Raw genomic sequence first — 21,627 nt, forward strand, 5'->3', positions numbered from 1 at the left:
TGTTCTCAACCTTTTGCCACATTGGCTTTATCTAACCTTTCACCGCCTCCCTTCCTCCTTCCCTCCCTCACTTCCTTCCTTTCTTTGCCAAAGAAGTTTGAAGGAAATCCCAGACCTCATGACACTTCACTGTAAATACATCAGCATGCATCTCTTCTTTCGTGGTTATGATACTTTCCTTGGACCTCACAAAATTAGCAGTAATTTCTTAAAATAATACCTAAACCAAACCCATTGCTGTGGAGTTGATTCCGGCTCATAGTGACCCTGTAGGACACAGTAGAACCGCTCCATAGGGTTTCCCAGGCCGTAAATCTTTATGAAAGCAGACTCACATCTTTCTCCCACAGAGCCACTGGTGCGTTTGAACTGCCAGCTTATTGGTTAGCAGCTGAGTGCTTAACCTCTGTGCCGTCAGGACTCCTTAAAATAATACTTAGTCCACGTTAAAATTTTCCAGATTATCTCCAGCATGTCCTTACAGCTGGGCTGTTTGAATCAGGACCTATTTCTGTATTTGGTCCTTAGGACTCTCATGCTCCTTTTGTTTTTAATTGTTGTAAAAATACATATAACACAACATTTGCCAATTCAGCACCTTTCATTCAGGTGTACAATTTAGTGATATCAATTATATTAACGATGTTGTGCAACAATCACTCATAACTGTTGTCAAATTTCCCATCACCATAAATCTTACATTCTTTTTAGTCTAGGATAGGCCCTCTGCCCTTCTTTTTCATGCTACCTTTGTGCTTTTAAAGCAGAACAAACAAGACCCCAAAACATGTTTTATTTTTGATTCTAAAACTTAGGTTTGTTATGGGAAACTTGGAGTCTTCAGCAATAAAGGAGGATGGGGTCCCCTTTGTACACAGGGGTGACCCCTGAATGCTAGCTTCAGTCTGTTTTATAGGTATAGCTAGCTTCATGTTGCTTTTTAGAAATCGTTTTAAACATCACCACACCCTGTAATTGCTCTCCATCTAGGCGAGTGTCTCCCTCAAACGCCTCAGGATCTTCCTGTCCCACGAGGAGCTGGAGCCCAGCAGCATTGAGCGGCGGCCTGCCAAAGATGGTATGTGTCCGCCCCTCTGAGATGTGGCCCCTTCTTGGCTGCCTTTGGGGTTGGCTCTTCCTGGCAGCTTGTCTGCAAGGCCCCAGGGAGCGAGGTCTCTGCAGAGGGGACCAGAAGGCGAGGGAAGACCTCTCTCTTACCTTACATATCCGGGAGGATGAACTCACAGGTTTGCTTTCTTGCTGGGAGGTGGCCACTGGGTGAGGCTTCCCCCTGGGCATCTGCTTCCAGGCCTGGGACCTTGGATCCCTTCAGGACAGGCCAGAGAGACACACGAGGGCCTTGCAGCCTCTCCAACCTCCACCACCCACCGGCTGTGTATATTTGAGCAGGTCACTTAGTTGCTCCGAGCCGCAGTTTTCTCACCTGGGTAATGGGGGTAAAGAGGCCTTTCTTGGCAGGGTGCTATGTGAGTTTTACTGGAAGGTTTGTTAATTTTTTAGCTTACTGATTGCTCATTTTCCAGTTGACTCCCCAGAGCAGGGATCTTGTTTGCAGCTGAAACTCCAGGCACTTTATAAATTAATAAACATTAATAAATTACTTAATAATAAATAAATAGATGACTATTAGTAGCACTGGCAGCAGTGACCCCTGTCACATACTGCTCCTGCACTGCGTGGTCTCATAACTCATCTGCTACCACCGCCTGCTGAGACGGGCTGTCACAATGCCCATTTTACAGATGGGCAAACTGGCCCAAGTAACTTGCCTGACATTGCACAGCTAATCAGAAGTAGAGGCAGGATTTGCACCCAGCGGCCGGTCAGCGGAGTCTGCTCTACCTGTTGTACTGTGTTGCCTTGCTGAAGTTTATTGAGCACCTGCTATATGCCTGGAAACCCTGGCGGCGTAGTGGTTAAGAGTGCTACGGCTGCTCACCAAAAGGTCAGCAGTTTGAATCCACCAGGTACACCTTGGAGAAACTATGGGGCAGTTCTTTTCTGTCCTATAGGGTTGCTTTATTTCAGTTATGCATAAAACTATATCTAGTAAGGAAACCCTGGTGGTGTAGTGGTTAAGAGCTATGTCTGCTAACCAAAAGCTTGGCAGTTCAAATCTATTGGGCGCTTCTTGGAAACTCTATGGGACAATTCTACTCTGTCCTGTAGGGTCACTATGCGTTGGAATCGACTCGACAGCAGCAGGTTTGGTTTTGGTTTTATTCAATAAACTCATAAAACCCATTGCCATCGAGCTGATTCAGATTCATAGCGACCCTATAGGGCAGAATAGAACTGCTCCATAGAGAGTTTCCAAGACTGTAATCTTTACCGAAGCAGACTGCCACATCTTTCTCCCGGTATTACAATACTTTATAAAGATACCAAGTTTTAGGCTACCATCATGCATTTAAAAAGGTGTTTGCGCTAGAAGGTTGTTTTGCCAACTTCCATTTTTTGGTAAGGGTTAAGCCCCACATTGTAGATGAAAAGCTGTTCAAAAAAAAAAAAAACTTCAGATGTACAAAGTTGCTTTTCTTAGCAGTTTAAAAATACATTAACCATTTTAACTGAATATACCTTAAGTTAGGGTTTTATTTCCTTACTTCACAATTGTTATTACAAGGAACTGCTCCATTCATTTAAAACCTAATGAATACTGTCAACTTTTCATGGCTGATCTTTCTTAACAGCATTAGTATATAAACATAATTGTGTTACCCTTTTAAAAATGCTTAGAAAAATTGCAGTAACACCGTTCATGTAAAACCCTTTAAAAGTCTGATGTCACAGGTTGTAGACGTTAAGGGTCAACAATGATGACACTCTCCTTAGAAGGTCCTCTTGGTAAAGGGAGTCCCAAGTGTTCTTCGTGTATTGCCTCATTTACTTTCCCCACAGCCCAAGGAGGTCAAGTTTGTAATCGTCCATCATGTCTTACAGACAAGGAAAATGAGGCCCAGAGAAGTTTAGTAACTTGCCCGTGGCTGCCCAGCTAGTAAGTGGCAGCACAGGGATTTGAACCCACGCAGTCTGGCACCAGAGCTCAGTCAGTACTATCAGGGGAAAGATTGTATGTATGGATTAGTTAAAATACATGAGCAGTGCCCAGCACCTGGTGGGCTTTCCAGTGTGTCTTCAGTGATACCTAAAATACCTAGCAGGCATACAAAAAAAAAACCAACCAACCCAGTGCAGTGGTAGCAGGCATAGAAGATGCTAAACAAATGATCGTGGTGCTGTTAGTTCTCTAGTATGAGTCTGAACCCTCCCAGAGCAGGGTTCTCTACCTCAGCACTATGCCATTTGGGGCCAGATCATTCTTAATTGTGGAGACTGTCCTGTGCATTTATTGTAGGAGGTCCTGGCCCTCTTAACTAGACGTTGGAAGCACAGTCCCTCTTCAAGCTATGACAGCCAAAAATGTCTCTTCGTCGTTAGTTGCCATTGAGCTGATTCTGACTCATGGTGACCCCATGTGTGGAGAGTAGAACTGCTCCAGAGGGTTTTCAAGACTGACCTTCTGGAGGCAGATTGTCAGGCCTATCTTCTAAGGCATCTCTGGGCAGTTTAGAACCACCAACCTTTTTTTTTTTTCTCTTTTCTTTATTCTGCTTTAAGTGAAAGTTTATAATTCAAGTCAGTTTCTCATACAAAAACTTACACACATTGTTATGTGACCCTAGTTGCTCTCCCTATAATGTGACAGCACACTCCTCCTCTCCACCCTGTATTTCTCATGTCCATTCAGCCAGCTCCTGTCCCCCTCTGCCTTTCTCATCTCACCTCTGGACAGGAGCTGCCCACATAGTCTCATGTGTCTATTGAACTAAGAAGCACAGTCCTTACCAACATCATTTTATGTCTTATAGTCCAGTCTAATCTTTGTCTGAGGAATTGGCTTCAGGAATGGTTTTAGTTTGGGGCTAACAGAGAGTCCAGGGGCCGTGTCCTCTAGGGTCTTTCTCAGTCAGACCGTTAAGTCTGGTCTTTTTACTGGAATTTGAGTTCTGCATCCTACTTTTCTCCTCTATCAGGGATTCTCTGTTGTGTTCCCTATCAGGGCAGTCAGTGGTGGTAGCTGGGCACCACCCAGTTCTTCCTGTCTCAGGCTGATGGAGTCTCTGGTTTATGTGGTGAACCGCCAACCTTTGGCCTAGTAGTTGAGCGCTTAACTGTTGGCACCACCCAGGGACTTCCTAGACATTGCCAAATGTCCTGTGTGGGACAGTCACCCCCAGTTGAGAACCACTGCCCTAGTGGATGCTGGAAAATTGCTTCTGACATCCCTGGCCTGTGGTCATCCATTTTCTGCTATCCAGAGTGAATCCCCTCATAAGATGTGGGAACTGTGGGAACAATGCCATCTGCTCAGGGGTCAAATATCTCTGCCAAACAATGAGCTGAAATATGAAGCAGCTGATGGAGGTTTCAAGTTGCTGCTGAAGTTGTTCACAGCTCATAGCAAGTGTCTGAAAACCCCTTGCCCTCCTGATACCTCCGTCTGGGCCCCACCCCTTCTTCCTGCCCTAGTAGGTCTCAGAGTCGTGCTGACTTCCTGAGGTATTTATCCACGCTGTCCTGGAGGCAGCTTGGTGGCCAAGTCTCCCTGTACTCTGTAGCTTGCCTGACCTGAGCGACTTAAATTTCTTAAATAGCACCTTCCAGTTTCTGCGTTCATTCTGTTTCAAGGGAGATGAGGGAGGAAGGTTAGGTTAGCCAATAACTAATTACCTTTCACCCCAGGCATTTGTCTCTTTAATGTGTGGGAGAATTTATTTCTTCATTTGACAACTTGAAAAAATACCCCTTCTTATCTCCAGGTGGTTTTAAGGAGGCTCATAGTTTAGAGTCACTTTTTTTTTTTTTTTAAATAATAGACATGACATAAAAGGATAATAAGGAGGGAGGAAAAGTAAATGAAGACAGAGGTGCTGGGAGGCTTAGAATCACATGGGGTCGTCTTGCACTAATGCGTTGTCTTAAGCACAGCCCTCCCTTCCCTGATGCCTTAAAACCGCACTTCCTGTTCAGGAGTCTGCTTTTTTTTAGCTTATCGTGCGTGTCTGGTCTTTTAGGAAGATTGACCTGCTGTGGTGTGGTGAGTGCAGGGTGGCAAGAGTGGATGCAGGGAGATGCTAGGAGGCTGCCTGTGATTGAGGCGTGGAAGGGCTAAGGGTCCTGCTTTGAATGTAAATGAAGGGGGCTCTGTTTGCACAGGGGCTCTGCTGCTTCCCTCATTGACCTTGGCTTCTGCTCAACACCCCCAGCCAGACCAGGCCCAGGCAGGCTGAGGGGTCCCCTTGCAGCACATCACCCTCGTGGGCCCACCTGCCTCTCCCGAGTTGTACGTCCAATGATGCAAGCTCTTCTCTTTCAAGGCAGCATTTTCGTGTGGTTTCCTTCTGCTTTCTGGGTCTGGGGCCATCTCCAAAACTGCCAGTTTGGGTTCGTCTTTCAGCAGGTGGCTGATGTAACCAGATAATGTCTAGTGCCAAGTGTTGAACCACTTGATTAGAAAAAAGAAAATTAAGAGCATTCTGCTCTCTTGCATCTGATGACTTCATCTACCCCTGACATGTTGTCTCTGGTGCTTTCCAGGTGGGGGCATGAACAGTATCACCGTGAGAAACGCCACCTTCACCTGGGCCAGGAGTGACCCACCCACACTGAGTGGGTAAGCTCGGTTGTGCACACACGTGTTCAAAGATGGGTTTGAGCTCCTGTCATGTTCTAATTTTGGGACCTTGAACAGCTCACTTTGCCTTTCCGAGCCTCAGTTTACCCATGTGGAAAATAGGGCTGGTCCCGCTTTCTTGAGCTGTGGTGAGGAGCAGATAAGACTGTGCCTGGCACAGAGGGCTCCCTCTGATTGTTTGCAACAGGAACCTTGCACAAACAGGCTTAGGCAAAAGAAGGGAAGCTTTTGGCTTACATAACTGAGAAGTTCCAAGCTCAGGTATGGTGGGATCCATGGGCTCATGCAGTGCCCCCAGGGCTCTCGCCCAGCTTTGCTTTGTTCTCAGGTGGCCTTTCCCCTCATGGTAGCAGATGGCCCCCAGCATCTACAGGTGTGTGTCCTACCTACCTCACCAGCAGGCCACTGGCCTGTCACTTGCCCGCATTGGGTCACCTGCTTGTGCCTGGAGGGACAGCGTGCACTGATGGGTTAGCCAGGCCAAGGCTGTGACCCTGCCAGTATGGAACCGTCCTTCCCTGTCCTCCCCAAGGCCCCTGGGCCACCGAGCTCACTCTTTCTCACCACCTCCCAGACTGGTGCCTCACTCACCCACCCCAGGCCTTATCTTTCCAAAGCACACAGGATCCTTGCTCAACGACTCTTTCAGGCCTCCTTAAGGAGTCCCCAGAATGGGGCCAGAGAGACTTTGAGGAGGCCACATATACGTCCTGCCCCGCTAAAGAGTTACCTGTTATATTTTATCCAGGGGGCCTTGCGGGGAGACAAAACTCCAAAGAAAAGAGTCTGTATAAAATCTCCCTTGAAAATTCATGATGAATCATGATGTCTAGGAAGTTCTTCCTTGTATCTAGCTTTACTCTCTTGTCCTGCTCCCCAACCAAATAATCAGTATCTGTGCCCATGTCCTTTCCTTCATCTTTCCAGTCTCAAACACCCTCCTGATCCAAGCCATCTGGCCCTCCTGGACTCCCAAGTCTTTTCTCCATCCAACTCTTTCCTTTCCTCAGCCTATCATATTACTCAGATCTTGCCTGGGCAATGGCATTAGCCACCCAACCGGGCTTCCTGTTTCTCCTTGGCCCCATAATCTACTCCCTTCACAGCAACCAGTTATAGACACAGATGGCTGCCGTGGAGTCGACTCCGACTCACGGTGACCTTATGTACAGCCGAACGAAATGTGTGTTGCCCGGTGCTGTGTTATCCTTACACTCGCCAGTATGTTCAAGTCCATCATTGTGACTGTTGCATCACTCCATTTCCCTGAGGGTCTCCCTCCTTTCACTGGCCCTCTACTTCACCAAACACCATGCCCTCCTCCAACGATTGATCCTCGTGATCTATAAAGCTTTCAGTGGCTGATTTTCAAAAGTAGCTCATCAGGCCTTTCTCCCTAGTCTGTCTTAGCCCAGAAGCTCTGCTGAAACCTATCAGCATAAATTTAAAATTCCCACTTACCCATGTCTGGGTTCAATTCTGACACCAGCCTCCCATGCAACACTTCTTTCTCTGACCATAGCTACCTGGAGCTGGGTCAGAGCTCACAGCGTCAAAAGACACCGTTCTTCAGACTGCCAAATAGGCAGATGCCAGTTCCAAGCTTGGGAGTCCCCTCTGGGCTTTACTTACTGGTATTTGTTAAACGATTTCAGTAGCAACATCTTCCTAAAACTCAGGTTCTTTCACCTTAGTGGTTCCCAGCTGGTGAAGCATGAACGTCTTAGCACGGCGTCCTTCGAGGTCTTCCCAGGCCCGGCCCGGCCCCCACCCACGTCTTCACATTCAGCCTCCTCTTCCCTGCCTCGTCCTCTGTCGTTGACGCGTTAGTCGTTGATCACACCCTGCCGGTTCACACCTTTGGGCCTTTTCTGACATTGGTGCCAGGTTCTGTGCCTGGCATAGGCTTACTCCTCCTTCAGAACTTGCTTTGAGTTGTCCTCTCCTTCAGGCCGCCTGCATGTGCCCTCTGGCAGAGTTATCACCTGTCCTTCAGCTCTTTGAGCATCACCTGATCTGTTAGGTCTCCCTGGCTGCCATTTTGTCAGCTGCACTTGTATTCCAGCCATATGTCACCCTGCAGTAGATGAGGAAGCCCCTGAGACTGTTCACTGGGTCCAGCTAAGCGGTAGACGTGGTGGAAGGAATTTCACTTAAATGCCTCTAATAGCCCTGCCTTCCGTCTCTCGCTCCACTCAGTACCTGTGTCTTACGCCCATAAAGCCAGGTTCCAGTGGGCAGGGGGATCAGCCTGTTGGGCTCACTCAGACAGCAGCGTGGCCAACATAACAGGGTGTGTGATGTCATTTCAGCATCACTTTCTCGGTTCCGGAAGGTGCGTTGGTGGCCGTGGTGGGCCAAGTGGGCTGTGGAAAGTCATCTCTGCTCTCAGCGCTGTTGGCCGAGATGGACAAGGTGGAGGGGCACGTGGCTATCAAGGTACAGCTGGGGTCTGGACGGGTCGGGGGCAGTGGTCGGACTGCCTGAGAGGAAGAACAAGAACGCTGCTGTGTTTTCTCACATGGCTGTCCTTGTGCATGAAGTGATGGCAGCAGGGTCTTTCTCTCCTAATATCGCTTCCTTCTGTCTCTTGCTCTCTCATTCTTTCTGCTATTCTCTGCATCGTTCTAAAAGGTGGGGATTTTGATGTCACTTATTCACTACATATCCTGGAACCGTTGTTCCCTGGGTGGCGCAAACAGCTTGCCTTCAACTGCTAGCCTAAAGCTTAGTGGTTCTAACGCACTTGAAAACGTTATGCTAAATGAAAGACATCAGATATAAATGACCACATAGTGTATAAAAAAAAAAAAACCAAACCCAGTGCCGTCAAGTCGATTCCGACTCATAGCGACCCTATAGGACAGAGTAGAACTGCCCCATAGGGTTTCCAAGGAGCGCCTGGCAGATTCGAACTGCCGACCCTTTGGTTAGCAGCCATAGCACTTAACCACTACGCCACCAGGGTTTTCACATAGTGCATAGCTCCCTTTATATAAAATGTCCAGAATAAGCAGACCTGTAGAGACAGAAGGAGCCCAGGTAGCATAGTGGTTAAAGCACCTGGCTGCTAACTGAAAGGTCAGCGGTTCGAACCCTGGGAAGGGAAGATTTAGAAACGTGTTTTGAAATTTTATATTTTCCAAATGTTTTGGTTGGTGTGGCTTATGGAGACCATGCCTGAATTATCTACACTTCTTAATTAGCATAGGTTCTACCATGAGGCTTTGTGACATTTTGACCTCGTATAAAAAAAAAAAAAAATTTTTTTTTTTTTTTTTTATGAGTTAGGATGTTGGGGTCAGCAGTTTAGTTACCCTCTTTCCTAGTGTTGCTGTAACAGAATTACCACAGGTGGGTGGCTTTAAAGGACAGAAATTTATTTTCTCACAGTTTAGGAGGCTAGAAGTGTAAATTGAAGGCTCCAGCCCTAGGGGAAGGCTCTCTGTGGGCTCTGGGGGAAGGCCATTGTCTCTGTGAGCTGCTGTAGCCCTGCTTCCTCCTTCACATGGAGTCTCTCTTCCCCCAGTTTGTGCATGCTTCTCTCTGTCTGCCTTGAAGTGATTAGATTTAGGACACACCCTACCCTGGGATGCCTCATTAACATAACAAAGAAAACCCTATTTCCAACCAGAATTACATCTACACGTGTAAAAACCTTGCAGTAGAGTTGATTCAGACTCCTGGCAATCCCATGTGTTACAGAGCAGAGTGCTCCATAGGGTTTTCTTGGCTGTGATCTTTGTGAAAGCAGATCACCTGGCCTTTCTTCTCGGGCACCATGGAACCCACACCATGTGTGGGTTTGAACTACCAACCTTTAGGCTAGTAGTTGCGTGCAAACGTTTGCCCCACCCAAAGACCTTCCATAGGTAGAGGGGTTAGGATTCCAAGGCCTTTTTGGGGGGGGCGGGGAATACAGTTTAATCCATGAGAGTCACTTGAGAATTAAGATGAAGCATCGAGGTGGCACCTGGATGCCACTCACGGCTTTGTCCTGCTACAACTCCCATATTTAAGAGACTTCAGTGGCTCCACGGCCCTTCCAATAAAGCCCACGCCCCCATGAGCAGTAGCCCACCTTGAGCTGGCCCCCACCTCAGTCTCCAGATCATTTCCTGCCTGTCTTGCCTCCATGCCATGTTGCCATCAACACAGGCCTGTCTGTTTCGTGAATGTGCCAAGCACTCCTCATCTCTAGGCCTTTGTTCTGTCCCTTCTGCTTAGAATACTCGTGTCCCACCCCCCACCTTTGTCATACTAGCTTACCCTCATCTTTCACTCCTTGTTTAAGGGACTGAAATTATTCTGCAGCCACATCATTCTTTCATTCATTCACATCCCTGGAAGGTTCCCCCACCTCCTCCTTCAGGTTTTTGTTAAAAAATTACCTTCCCTGATCACCCTTGTTGAAGTTATTTTTTAAAAACTAATTTCAGTATTTGTATTGCTAAAGAACACATGAAACAAATATCCTTATCCTAGCCCTTACTGTCATGCCATTCTCGACACCTTACGTTATGTGGTGGAGCCCTGGTGGTGTAGCGGTTAAGGGCTTGGCTGCTGTGCGGAAGAAAGATGTGGCAGCCTGCTTCCGTGAAGATGACAGCCGTGGAAACCTTATGGGTCAGTTCTACTCTGTCCTATAGGGTTGCTGTGAGTTGGAATCGGCAGGTTTGGTTTTTGGTACATCCGGTGGAAATAGAAACAAAATAACCTTTAAAACCAGCAGTTTTGATACAGAAGCTCTTGCTTCAGTCTCTTCAAGGAAAATTTTTCAAGGAATCTCTCCCTGCTCTTCCAGCGTAAAAAGTTCTCTTTCTTTAAAGATCTCATCTATTTTTATCTCTTAGCTTTTACCACAACCGTAACACATAATTTTTTGATTACATCATGGCCGTCCACTCTGTAGAGGCAGGGGTTTTGTGTACTGCTGGTAGGTACTAACTAAATCGTTTCTAAATGTATAACTGTAATCTCATCAACAAAGGCGGCAGCTCTTTAAACCTTGATAATGGAGGCAGCTGCTGACCTAGTGTGAGTTCTGATCCCAGCTCTGGCATCTGTAGTCCATTGTGACTCAGTTTCTCTCTTGTGCAAAGGTGTGATGAAGGTGTCCTGTGAAGCAGGTGAGCAGGCTGGCTGCTGTCTTGTTAATCATGTCTGTCTCTCTTGCCCTCTCTCCGTCTGCCACTTAGGGCTCAGTGGCCTACGTCCCCCAGCAGGCCTGGATCCAGAATGATTCCCTCAAAGAAAACATCCTGTTCGGACGCCCGCTGCAGGAGCGGTATTACAAGGCCGTGATAGAGGCCTGTGCCCTCCTCCCAGACCTGGAGATCCTGCCCACTGGGGACCGAACAGAGATTGGTGAGAAGGTCAGTACAGCTTCAGCTGTGGTCCCTGGATCAATGTTATTGACGTGTGACAAATAACCACAAAGTCTTGGTGGCTTACAGCAGCACTCTTCTCATGTTCGTGAGTTTCTGAATAGACTTTCTGGTCCAGGCCGGGCTCAGCTGGGTGGCTTTGCTTCTCACCACAGGCAGCTGAGCTCGGCTGCAGACTGCAGATTTGGCTCAGGTTTGCCCCACATGAGTTCTGTGGGGGCCCAGGCTGAGGGGGCAGCAGCTACCCAGTGGGGGCTCTTCTCGTGGTGACAGAAGAAACCCAAGAGAGCAAAAAATACATGTGATGTCTCTTAAAGTACATTGTCATTTGCAGCCACAAAGCAAGTCATTTGGCCAAGCCCAAAGGCAGGGGACCAGGAAGTACACTCTACCTTTGTTGTCATGTGTGTACAAAGTCACATGACAAAGGGCATGATACAGGAGGAAAGGTGTCAGTGTTTGAAATATCCATGTCCTTGTTTGTTAGCTGCTGTCGAGGCAGCCCCCAACTCACGGTGACTGCATGCACAAGGGAAGGAAACACTGCCCGGTCCTGCTCCATCCCTGTGACCAGTTGAGGATTGCACTGTGTGGGGGCAGGGTGGGCATCTTTTAGGAGCGGGGCTGTGCAGTTAACGGGTGAGTGGGTTAACTGTAGTTCCCCAACCAAATACAGAAATGACACGTTATCTGTCACAGGAGAGCCGGAGCCACTGTTGGCTCATGCAGTACCCTGGTGCACATTAACAAACGATGCCCTTCCCCTGGTGACTGGGATGGCTGGGGGCCAGATTTCAGCCTCCGTGGGGTGCAGCCTCCTCACTGGAGTAGGCTCGCAGAAGATGCCAGCTCCTAACAGTAACCAAGACAGCAACAACAATCATATCATCCACATCCACTGCTGCCTATGTTCAGCGCCTCTCCTGAGCCAACACTATTAGGTGCCAGCAGCCGCCCCTTACTGAGCGCCCCCGCCGGGTGCTCTCTTCAGAGGCTTGCAGAAAGCTCGGGTTCTTTCTGTTCTACCCATTTTTCAGGTGAGGCAGTGAAGGCTCCATGTGGATGAGACTCATTCATGCCCATGGTCCCACACCCTGGCTGCGGTGGAGCAGGGACTTGAGCCCATGTTCGTGGGGTTGCAATCCCATGGCTTTAGCCCCAGGCTGAAACAGGAGGAGGTGGAAGCAGCCCTCCAGGGCACCAGCCCTGGGTCCTCTGCCCTCCTGCCTCTGAGCAGACCACCGTCAGGTGGCTCAGCTGCATTTCCTGAGTCTCCTGGTTTCCCAGGAAATCCACATTTTGCCTTGGTTCTTTCTTCCCAGGGAGTGAACCTGTCTGGGGGCCAGAAGCAACGCGTGAGCCTGGCCCGGGCTGTGTACTGCAACTCCGACATCTACCTATTCGACGATCCCCTCTCAGCAGTGGATGCCCACGTGGGAAAGCACATATTTGAAAATGTGGTGGGCCCCAAGGGGATGCTGAAGAACAAGGTACCAGCTGAAGGGCGGGCCGAGGTGGGGGCAGGGCTGAGGCAGGGGCTAAGGGGTACTCTGTCCCCCTCTTTGGTTGAGTCAGAATATGTTCCCTTTAGGAATCCATCACATCCCCCCCCCCTTTTTTTTTTATTGGACTTTATAAATAAATGTCTAATGCTTCCCTTGGAAGCTTTCCTAAGGCATCCTTCTCGATCTTGTCTTTATAGGGTGAACCCTTTGTACTGACTCATTGCGCCCACTTGGCCAAGGGGGTCCACCCTCCTGATTAAGTAATGGGGCATCTCTCCAGAGGAAATCCCTTTCTAGGACCTCCTGGGACTGAGCCAAGGAGTGTGTAGCCGAGGGATGGAGGCGTGGGGCAGAAAAATGGCCTTGTGTCTTCCTGAGATAGGAAATGGCTCCTGTGGCTTTCTTTGGAGGCATGTGGGAACACTTGATTGTGCTTTTTTCCCCCCCCAGATTATAAAAGTTGCCATGCCTCTTAAAGCACACTGTCCTTTGCATCCACAAAGCAAGTCATTTCATCATGGGGCTTCACGTCATGAGGATTCAGGAGCCTTGGTGGTGCAGTGGTTAAGAGCTCAGCTGCAAACTAAAAATCCACCAGCTGCTCCTCGGAAACCATATGAGGCATTTCTACTCTGTCCTATAGGGTCACAGTGAGTCGGAACCGACTTGACAGTACCTGACGACAACAACAGGGAAAAAAAAAGCAATTACACATAATCCCATTGCTCAGAGGTGTTACTTCCTTCTAGTCTTTTCATTGTGTGTGTAACCTTTTTAATAGGGTCGTCGTGTCATACTTAGATACGGGAAGCGTCATGTCACTTAACCTGTTGTGAGGATTCCCATAAAACCAGTTGACTCATGGCAACCCCAAATGTGTCAGAGTAAAACTATGCTCCATAGGGTTTTCAAAGGCTGAGTTTTTGGGAAATAGGCTTTTCTTCCGAGTGTATTCGAACCTCCAACCTTTTGGTTAGCAACCAAGCATGTTAACCGTTTGCGTCACCCAGGGGCTCCAAACATTTCCGTACATGCCACTAAAACTGTCTAAATATTTTTAAATATTAAACAAAAAATTTTTTTTAAATATTATCAAAGTAATACGTGCCCCTGGTGACAAAATAAAAAAAAATACAAGAGTATACATAAAGAAAAAAAATCGTTCGCCCTTCATCCTTTACCCCTAAATCCTCTTTCAGGAGCAAGGGTCAGCAAACTTGAGCTCACGGGCCAAATCTGGCCCGCTGTCTGTTCTACTACAGCCTCCTAGTCACGATACTTTTTATGTTTTTAAATGGAGAAAAAAAATCCGAAGAAGCATATTACCTTGTAACATGAAAATTCTATTGAATTTAAATATCAGTGTCCATAAATAAAGTTTTATTGGCACAAAGCCACGCCCATTCGTTCACATACGGTCTGTGGCGGCTTTCGTGCTGTACAGCTGAGCTGTATAGTTTGCACAGAGACCAAATGGCCTGCAAAGCTGAAAATACTTAACTCTCTGGCTCTTTAAGGAAGAGCTTGCAGACCCCTGCTCCAGAGTAACTGCTGATAATAATTTGATGAATATCTCCTCCCACACTCTTCAGATACTTGTGTAAAACATATAAAGTACAAATTCTGTGGGAGTTTTTTTTTTTTGGGCAGGGGGAGGGTAAAACCAAAAACCAAACCTCTTAAGTCGAGTCAGTTCCGACTCATAGTGACCCTATAGGACAGAGGAGAACTGCCACATGGGGTTTCCAAGGGGCAGCTGGTGAATTCGAACTGCTGACCTTTTTTGATTAGCAACTGAGCTCTTAACTGCTGCACCACCACAGTCTCTGAGTGGGGGGTAAGGGGTTACTCTTTTAACAATTGGGCCATCCCATGCAAATTGTTCTGCAGTTGCATCATTGTTTGATTTATTCACATGCCTGGAAGGTTTTCCCCCTTCCTCCTTCAGGTTTTTGGTTAAAAAAATAACCTTCCCTGGTCACCCTTGTTAAAATTGCAAACTGCCCACCCTCAGTATAAACCAAAAAAAAATTAAACCCCTTGCTGTCAAGTTGATTCTGACTCATAGTGACCCTATAAGATAGAGGAGAACTGTAAATCTTTATGAAAGCAGATTGCCACATCTTTCTCCTGTGGAGTGGCTGGTGGATTTGAACCACTGACCTTTTGGTTAGCGACGGAGCACTTATCACCGTATCACCAGGGCTCTTGCACCCTCACTATACCTGTGTATACCTTTTCTGCTATACGTTCATGTCCTGGCCACCCTGTGTTTTACTTATATTGGTTGTTATCTGCCCCCAGCCTGGAGTCTGGGGCAGGGATCTTTGTTTTGTTCCCTGCTACTTCCCTGGCTCCTAGGACATGCCTGGCACATAGTAGGCCCTCAGCACACATGCACTGAATGAATGTCCCTGTGGATTCAAAGTGTATGCGTGTTTCCATCCCAGTCGTGTGCTCCGCTTTAATCCTTGAGTTCCGTCTGCAGACGTGTTCACTAGTTACCTCCTTTTTCCATTGCTGTGTTGAGCCGGGCTTTATCTCCCATATGTGCTGACATGGTTGGCTTCTGCTTTGCCCACAGACACGGATCCTGGTCACACATGGCATCAGCTACCTGCCACAGGTGGATGTCATCATTGTCATGAGCGGCGGCAAGATCTCCGAAATGGGCTCCTACCAGGAACTGCTGGCCCGGGATGGGGCCTTTGCTGAGTTTCTGCGCACCTACGCCAGCGCTGAGCAGGAGCAGGATGCAGAGGACGAGGGTAGGGGCAGCCTGTGGGTTCCTCTGGCAAAGGGTGACACCTTAAAGAGCCCCAGTTGCCTCTTTGAGGTTCCTACCAGCTGCTCTGGGATGGTGGCTCGTGTCTGCCTAACACAGTCCCCTACATCAGTGTGGGAGCTGGGCCAGGCACCCTCAGGAACATACTGGGGGTCCTGTCCTACTTTTTCCAGAGCTGACTGGAGAGGGAGCCTTAGTGCTGTATAGTTGGGTCACCAGAGCACTAGGCTTCCAGTTGTCAGACCGCAGGTCAAATTCTAGTACTTCCTGTAATGTGGCCCTGGGCCTCCCGGCTCACAGGTGGCCATGAGACTCCAGTGAAGTACATGGAATAACTCAGAACAGATGCGAGGGTTGAATACACAGGCATGGAGTCAGCAGGGCCTGAGTTCAAATGCCGGCTGCCACTCTTCTTAGCTGTGACCTTGGGCTGTTCCCTCAAAGCCCCTGAGCCTCATTTTCCTCACTGGCATCTGGTGTGGATGAAATGTGCTGAAGTACAAAGAACCTCCGGCATGGGGCCTGGCACTTATGTAAGTGTTTGACAAATGATTGCTGTTATTATTACCACCCTGGTGAGGGCAGTGTGCCCTCCTTTTACCCCTATGCATCTGCTGGGTCAAGATAGAACCTCCCACTTCCCAGCCATCCTGCCTGGTCTGCACTCACAGTCCAGGAATCTGGAAGCTGGAATAGCCTTGGAGGTACCCTGTGAGTCCTTCTGGGCCCAGACCTCATCCTGTCTTTGAAGCAAACCGGGTGGGACTTCTGAGAAGCCTGTACTCTCTTAGCAGCTGGTTTAAGGTTCAGGGGTGGGTTTACAGCCTCTCCAGGCTCCTGGGGTTCCACTGGTCACACCGGCATCCCTAAGAACCCTCAGATGCCTCCCTTCTTGACGCTTTGACCCTGTGTTAACATGGGGAGAGAAGAGGGCCTCAGAGGCTTTTTCTGGGCCCCAAAGGACCACACCTTTGGTCTGGCAGACTCTGCTTTTGTTTCAGCTACTGCTAAAAAGAACGGAGCTTAAGAGAAGCCACCTGCCTCCCCAGGAGCTAATTAGACTCCTGTGGCCCTTGGGGTGTGTTTGGTACTTGGTCCCCAAGCAGGTCTCAGATAAACTGTCCTCAGCGGCTCGGGCTTCAGGGCCACACGTTGCACAATCCCCAGGCAACGTTGACATCAGAGTCTGTGTGAATGGGCCCCTTGAGCTGTGCCGTACAGCAGCCCTGGGGGGTCACCAGGAAAGAGCTGTTTGCTCATTTCATTCAGTCAATCACTGAACAGGTCTTTATTGAGCACCTACTGTGTGCCAAGTACAGTTCTAGGTTTGGGGGAATATAGCAGTAAACGTGATATAGGCAAACCTCTATCCTCATGGAGCTTAGAATCTAGTGGGAAAGACAAACAATAAGCAAATCAGCAGGTAAAGATGGTTTCAGGTAGCATTAAGGACAACCCATTGCCCACTGCCATTGAGTTGATGATTCTGACTCAAACAGTGACTCTATAGTACAGAGCAGAAGTGCCCGATAGGGTTTCCAAGGAGCGGCTGGTGGGTTTGGACTGCTGACCTTTTGGTTATCAGCTGAGCTCTATTACCTGCTCTACCAGGGCTCCAGCATTAAGTGCTAGGAATTAAAAAATGGGATAATGGGCTGGGGAGCGACGGGTGGTGACTCGGACGGGGGCAGGGAAGCTCTCTCTGGGGAGGAGACATTGGCATTGGAAAGCTGGGAAGGACCCAGTGAGGAGAAAATCTGGGGAACAGTGTTCTGGGCACAGGGAACAGCAAGTACAAAGGTCTCAGGACCAGCACCAGTTCATTTTGTTTAAGGAACGAAAAGGAGGCTAGTGTGGCCAGACCATAGTGGGAGGCGAGGTTGGCAGGGTGGTCACCCTACAGGGCTTGTGGAGTGAGGAGTTTGGGTTTTGGTCTCAATGCAGTGGGAAGCCACTGAATCTCAGAGAGGGCAGGTGACCTGGTCAAAGACACACAGCAGCTGCCGACAGGACTGGGACCGCAAGTCTGCTCTCAGCTTCCAGCCCACCCAGCCTTCTGTGGTTTCCTGGTCATTCATACCTCTGTATTAGAGTTTCACTGAAGGGGTCCTAGTGTTTTTGACTGGGCTTCGAACCAGTTCTGTCTGGTTTGAACCCCTGCTGAGAATTTGCATTTCCACTCCATATATACTGAATCAGAATCTATGGTTCAACAAGATCCTTGGGTGATTCTTATGTATGATAAATTTTGAGAACCACTGCTCTCTAGTGGTTCTTAGAATTGGTCCCTAACCGGCAGCATTAACATCGCCTGGGAACTTGGTAGAAATGTGAATTCTCAGCAGGGGTTTGAATCAGAGTGAACCCATTGGAAGCCCTAGTTTTTGGTGGTTCTTTTTTTAAATAACATCTTTATTGAGATAAAATTCACATACCATACAAGTCACCCATCCGTAGTGTATAACCCAGTGGTTTTTAGTATATTCAGCGTTGCTCAGACATCACCACAACCAATGTTAGAACACTTTCATCACTGCAGAAAGAAACTCCATACGTGTTAGCTGTCATTCCCGATTTCCCCCGGCCCTCCCAGGACTAGACCACCAGTAAGCTACTTTCCAGGGCTGTGGGTTTACCTGGTCTTGACATTTCATATAAATGGAATTTTACAGAGTTTCTCCTCTTGTGACTGACTGCTTTCACTTAGCATAATGTTGTCAAGATTCATCTGTATCGTAGCACGTATCAGTACTTCATTCCTTTTTATCACCAAGTAATATTCTGTTGTATTGATATATACCACATTTTAATTATCTATTCATCCTTTGACCAGGGCTTCCTTCGATGAACATTTGGGTTGTTTCTACTTTTTGGCTATCATGAACAGTGCTGCTGTGAGCCCCAAACCAACAACAACAACAAAAAACACCAAGCCCATTGTGGTCGAGTTGATTCATAGTGACCCTATAGGACAGAGTAGAACTGCCCCATAGGGTTTCCATCAGACCATAGAAGCAGACTACCACATCTCTTTCTCCTGCAGAGCTGATGGTGGGTTCGAACCGCCAGCCTTTCAGTCAGCAGCCAAGCACTTAACCACTGTGCCAACCCTAGTGGTTTTAAAAGTATTTTCTTTTGCCAGTGTGTGATATCTGACATCCCTTCAGCTTTAAATTCTCTGATTGAAATAGGTTTCTACAGGGACATGCCCTTCTGGTTGGGAAGTTCTCCCTTAAGTCTAGCCTGTTTTCCTCTTGCTGCAGCATTTCCGACCTCTGATTGTCTCTTAGCTCCAGTCAAGCCAAGCCCGTGTGATAGGACTTCACAATCATTGTATTTCACCAAATCCAGGCTCCGCTTAGGCTAGAATAGCTCTCTGTGCTTTCGAAGTCAACATGGATGAGTTTAACTGATCTTTCCCAGAACAAGGTTTCTCGGTTTTTCTCTCCCCTTTCCATCCAGGTGAGCCAGGAACATTCTTAAACACTGCTGGCCTCAGATGGTTTATTTTTCTCCCTTCCCCAGCTGCCAGAGTATTCAGAGCAGTTTATATAGAACATGGGGTGCTGCCAATTTCTTTATTATTTTTTGTGCACGTCAGCACTGAATTTGGTGATGAAAATACCACCCGTCACCTAGCACCTCTGTGGGCTCATTTTCCCAGTGCAGCTTCCCAGGCTCCACCTAGTGGTACCCAGAGAACTCCTCAGCCCATGAGTGTTAAGTTAAATGGGGGTGTCCCCCTCCCACCTCTCTGGAGGGGCTCCATCTGTAAGTCTTGGCTTCAGGGTCTAGTCTTGTTCAACTTCAGTGAACTCCAAGGGCCAGTGACCTTGGATTATTGGAGCTACATATTTGGCTGTCCCTAAAGGGGAACTTTTTTTGTTCTTGGCCCCTCTCTCCCCTCGGCCTTGAATCTTTTTTAGAAAAACCAAGGCTGAATTAGGGGGAGTGTTTGGTTGGGGATTCCTTCTCACCGTGATGGGGATGGGGAGATGTAACAGGAACTTGGCTTAGGCTTGGAGGTGCGTGTGTGGGGGCAGATACTGACCCTCTCCCCCTAGGAGTATTTATAATACTGATGTTTGGGAAACTTACTTGGTGACACAGAGATTTACAAATTGGCCCGTTAACCCCCATACCTGGAAGGAGGAAAAAAAAAAACATGACTCTGGTTTATTTTTTAAGAACTTAAAACCCAGAGCAATGATTCTCAACCAGAGGCGACTTTGCATCCCACCGTCCCACCCCAGGGCACATTTGGCAATGTCTGGAGATATTTCTGGTTGTCACGACCAGGAGGTGCTACTGGCATCTAGTAAGTGGAGTCCAGAGACGCTGCTAAACATCATACAGTGCACAAGACAGCCCCCACCACAAAGAATCATCCAACCCCTAATGTCAGTAGTGGAGTCCCTGGTGGTTAAGAGTTCAGCTGCTAACCAAAAAGTCGGCATTTCTAGCCCACCAGGCACTCCTTGGAAACCCTACGAGGCAGTCCTATTCTGTCCTTACAGGTGGGCTATGAGTCAGAATCAACTCGACGGTGACGGGTTTGGTTTTTTTTTTAATGTCAGCAGTGCCGAGTTTGAGAAACTCTGCTTTTCCCTGACATCACACTGCCGAAAGTTCTTCCTTTGATACATTGGAAGACCTTTATTTCAACAATGCGGCTATTTTTCAGAACTTTGTTTGAATCATATTTCAACCTAATTACTCTTTTTTTTTTTCTTATTTCAGTTTTTTTGCTGAATTTTTTTTTCTGATGACAAAAGTAACATGTGCTCATTGTAGACCTTCGCAAATCGTAGAAAAATGTAAAGAATGAGGACAAAGAAAATCCTTCCATTATCTACCACCCAGAGGGGGAGCTGCTAGTGAATTTTAGCATCTTTTCCACCTGACTTTTTTTCTGGGGGAAACCTTGATGGTGTAGTGGTTAAGAGCTGCAGCTGCTAACAAAAAGGTCAGCAATTCAAATTTACCAGGTTCTCCTTGGAAATCCTGTGGGGCAGTTCTACTGTGTCCTATAGGGTCACTATAAGTCAGAATCAACTCGATGGCAACGGAATTTTTTTCTCCGTAGGGATTTCTCCTTGACAAGTTGAAATCATATTGTACAGTTTTGTCGCCTCTTCTCGTGGGCCCACATCTTTTCTTTCCTTAACATTGGGTCATAGGCACCTCCCCATGTCGCAATAATCTGTTGTAGACACGGCACAGCTGCTGGAGAGCTCTTCAGACAGATAGCACATTCCTTTTGGCCGTCCTCAGTGGCGGTATTTCTTCCTCTTTTGAGTATGAAGAACTCTTAGGGCCGAATCTGGTGGATAAGGTCAGATGATGAAGCCGGTCAATTCCGTTTTTGGTCAGAATCGAGGCGTTGACTGTAAAGCAGTCAGTTGGATCCTTCCTTCAAGGGAGGCTTGCCTGCTGGCCCTTGCCCAAGTGGAGTTCCAGAACCTTCTTGAGTAAAGGCAGTGGTGCTGGAATAAACAGCCTCCTGAGGTGCCTGCTTTGAGGGCTACTGGACCGACTGCACAGCCCAGGCAGCCTCTCAGGTGCTGCGAGGTGGCGACAGTGCCTGAACGACCCCCATCCCCTGCACCCAGACCACTCGGAACATTCCTTGAACTACAAGCTTCATGGGTTTGCGTTGAAGAAAAAAGTGAACTCTTATTATTTTAGGGCACCCCCCCATCATCCATTTTCTCTTTACCCTGCTTTATTCTTCTTGATACCACTCATCACTCCTTAAGAGTAAATTATATGTCTACCAGTTTGTTCCTTGTCTGTCTCCTTGGGATTTTAGCTCTTTGTGGACATTTTGGCCATCTCTCTGTGTCCAGGACTGAGAACAGTGCCTGGTACATAGTAGACTGTCAGTGTTGTTGTTGTTGGGCACTGTTGAGTTGACTTTTGACTCATTGCGACCCCATGTGACAGGGTAGAATTACCCCATAGGATTTTCTAGGCTGTCATCTATACAGGAGCAGATCACGAGGCCTTTCTCTTAGGAAGCCACAGGTGGGTTTGAACCTTTGGTAAGCAACCAAGTGCTTAACTATTGCACCACTTCCCAGACACTCAGTAAATATGTTAAATAAGTGAGGGAATGAATTATTCCTTGGGTGTTTAAGGCATGACCTGTCTATGCAATCTGTAGGTCAGAGGCTTTGGACGTTAACACAGCTGCATAAAGATCCCAGGGTAAAAGAAAATATCCATTTC

At 47.7% G+C, this 21,627-nt stretch overlaps 1 protein-coding gene across 4 annotated transcripts in view; it reads left to right on the forward strand.

Moving 5' to 3' along the window:
- Positions 1–21,627, forward strand: part of ABCC1 (ATP binding cassette subfamily C member 1 (ABCC1 blood group)) — a 175,242-nt gene that overhangs the window by 121,806 nt on the left and 31,809 nt on the right. For all 4 annotated transcript variants that reach the window (XM_010601238.3, XM_064295633.1, XM_023540926.2 and 1 more), the window contains 6 exons: positions 991–1,078; positions 5,623–5,698; positions 8,032–8,158; positions 10,918–11,094; positions 12,429–12,596; positions 15,196–15,379. In XM_010601238.3, coding sequence (XP_010599540.1) covers positions 991–1,078; positions 5,623–5,698; positions 8,032–8,158; positions 10,918–11,094; positions 12,429–12,596; positions 15,196–15,379 — 820 coding nt within the window. The remainder of the gene's footprint in view (positions 1–990; positions 1,079–5,622; positions 5,699–8,031; positions 8,159–10,917; positions 11,095–12,428; positions 12,597–15,195; positions 15,380–21,627) is intronic.

This window comes from Loxodonta africana, chromosome 12 (assembly GCF_030014295.1).
Source record: "Loxodonta africana isolate mLoxAfr1 chromosome 12, mLoxAfr1.hap2, whole genome shotgun sequence".
NCBI classification, from domain to species: domain Eukaryota; kingdom Metazoa; phylum Chordata; class Mammalia; order Proboscidea; family Elephantidae; genus Loxodonta; species Loxodonta africana.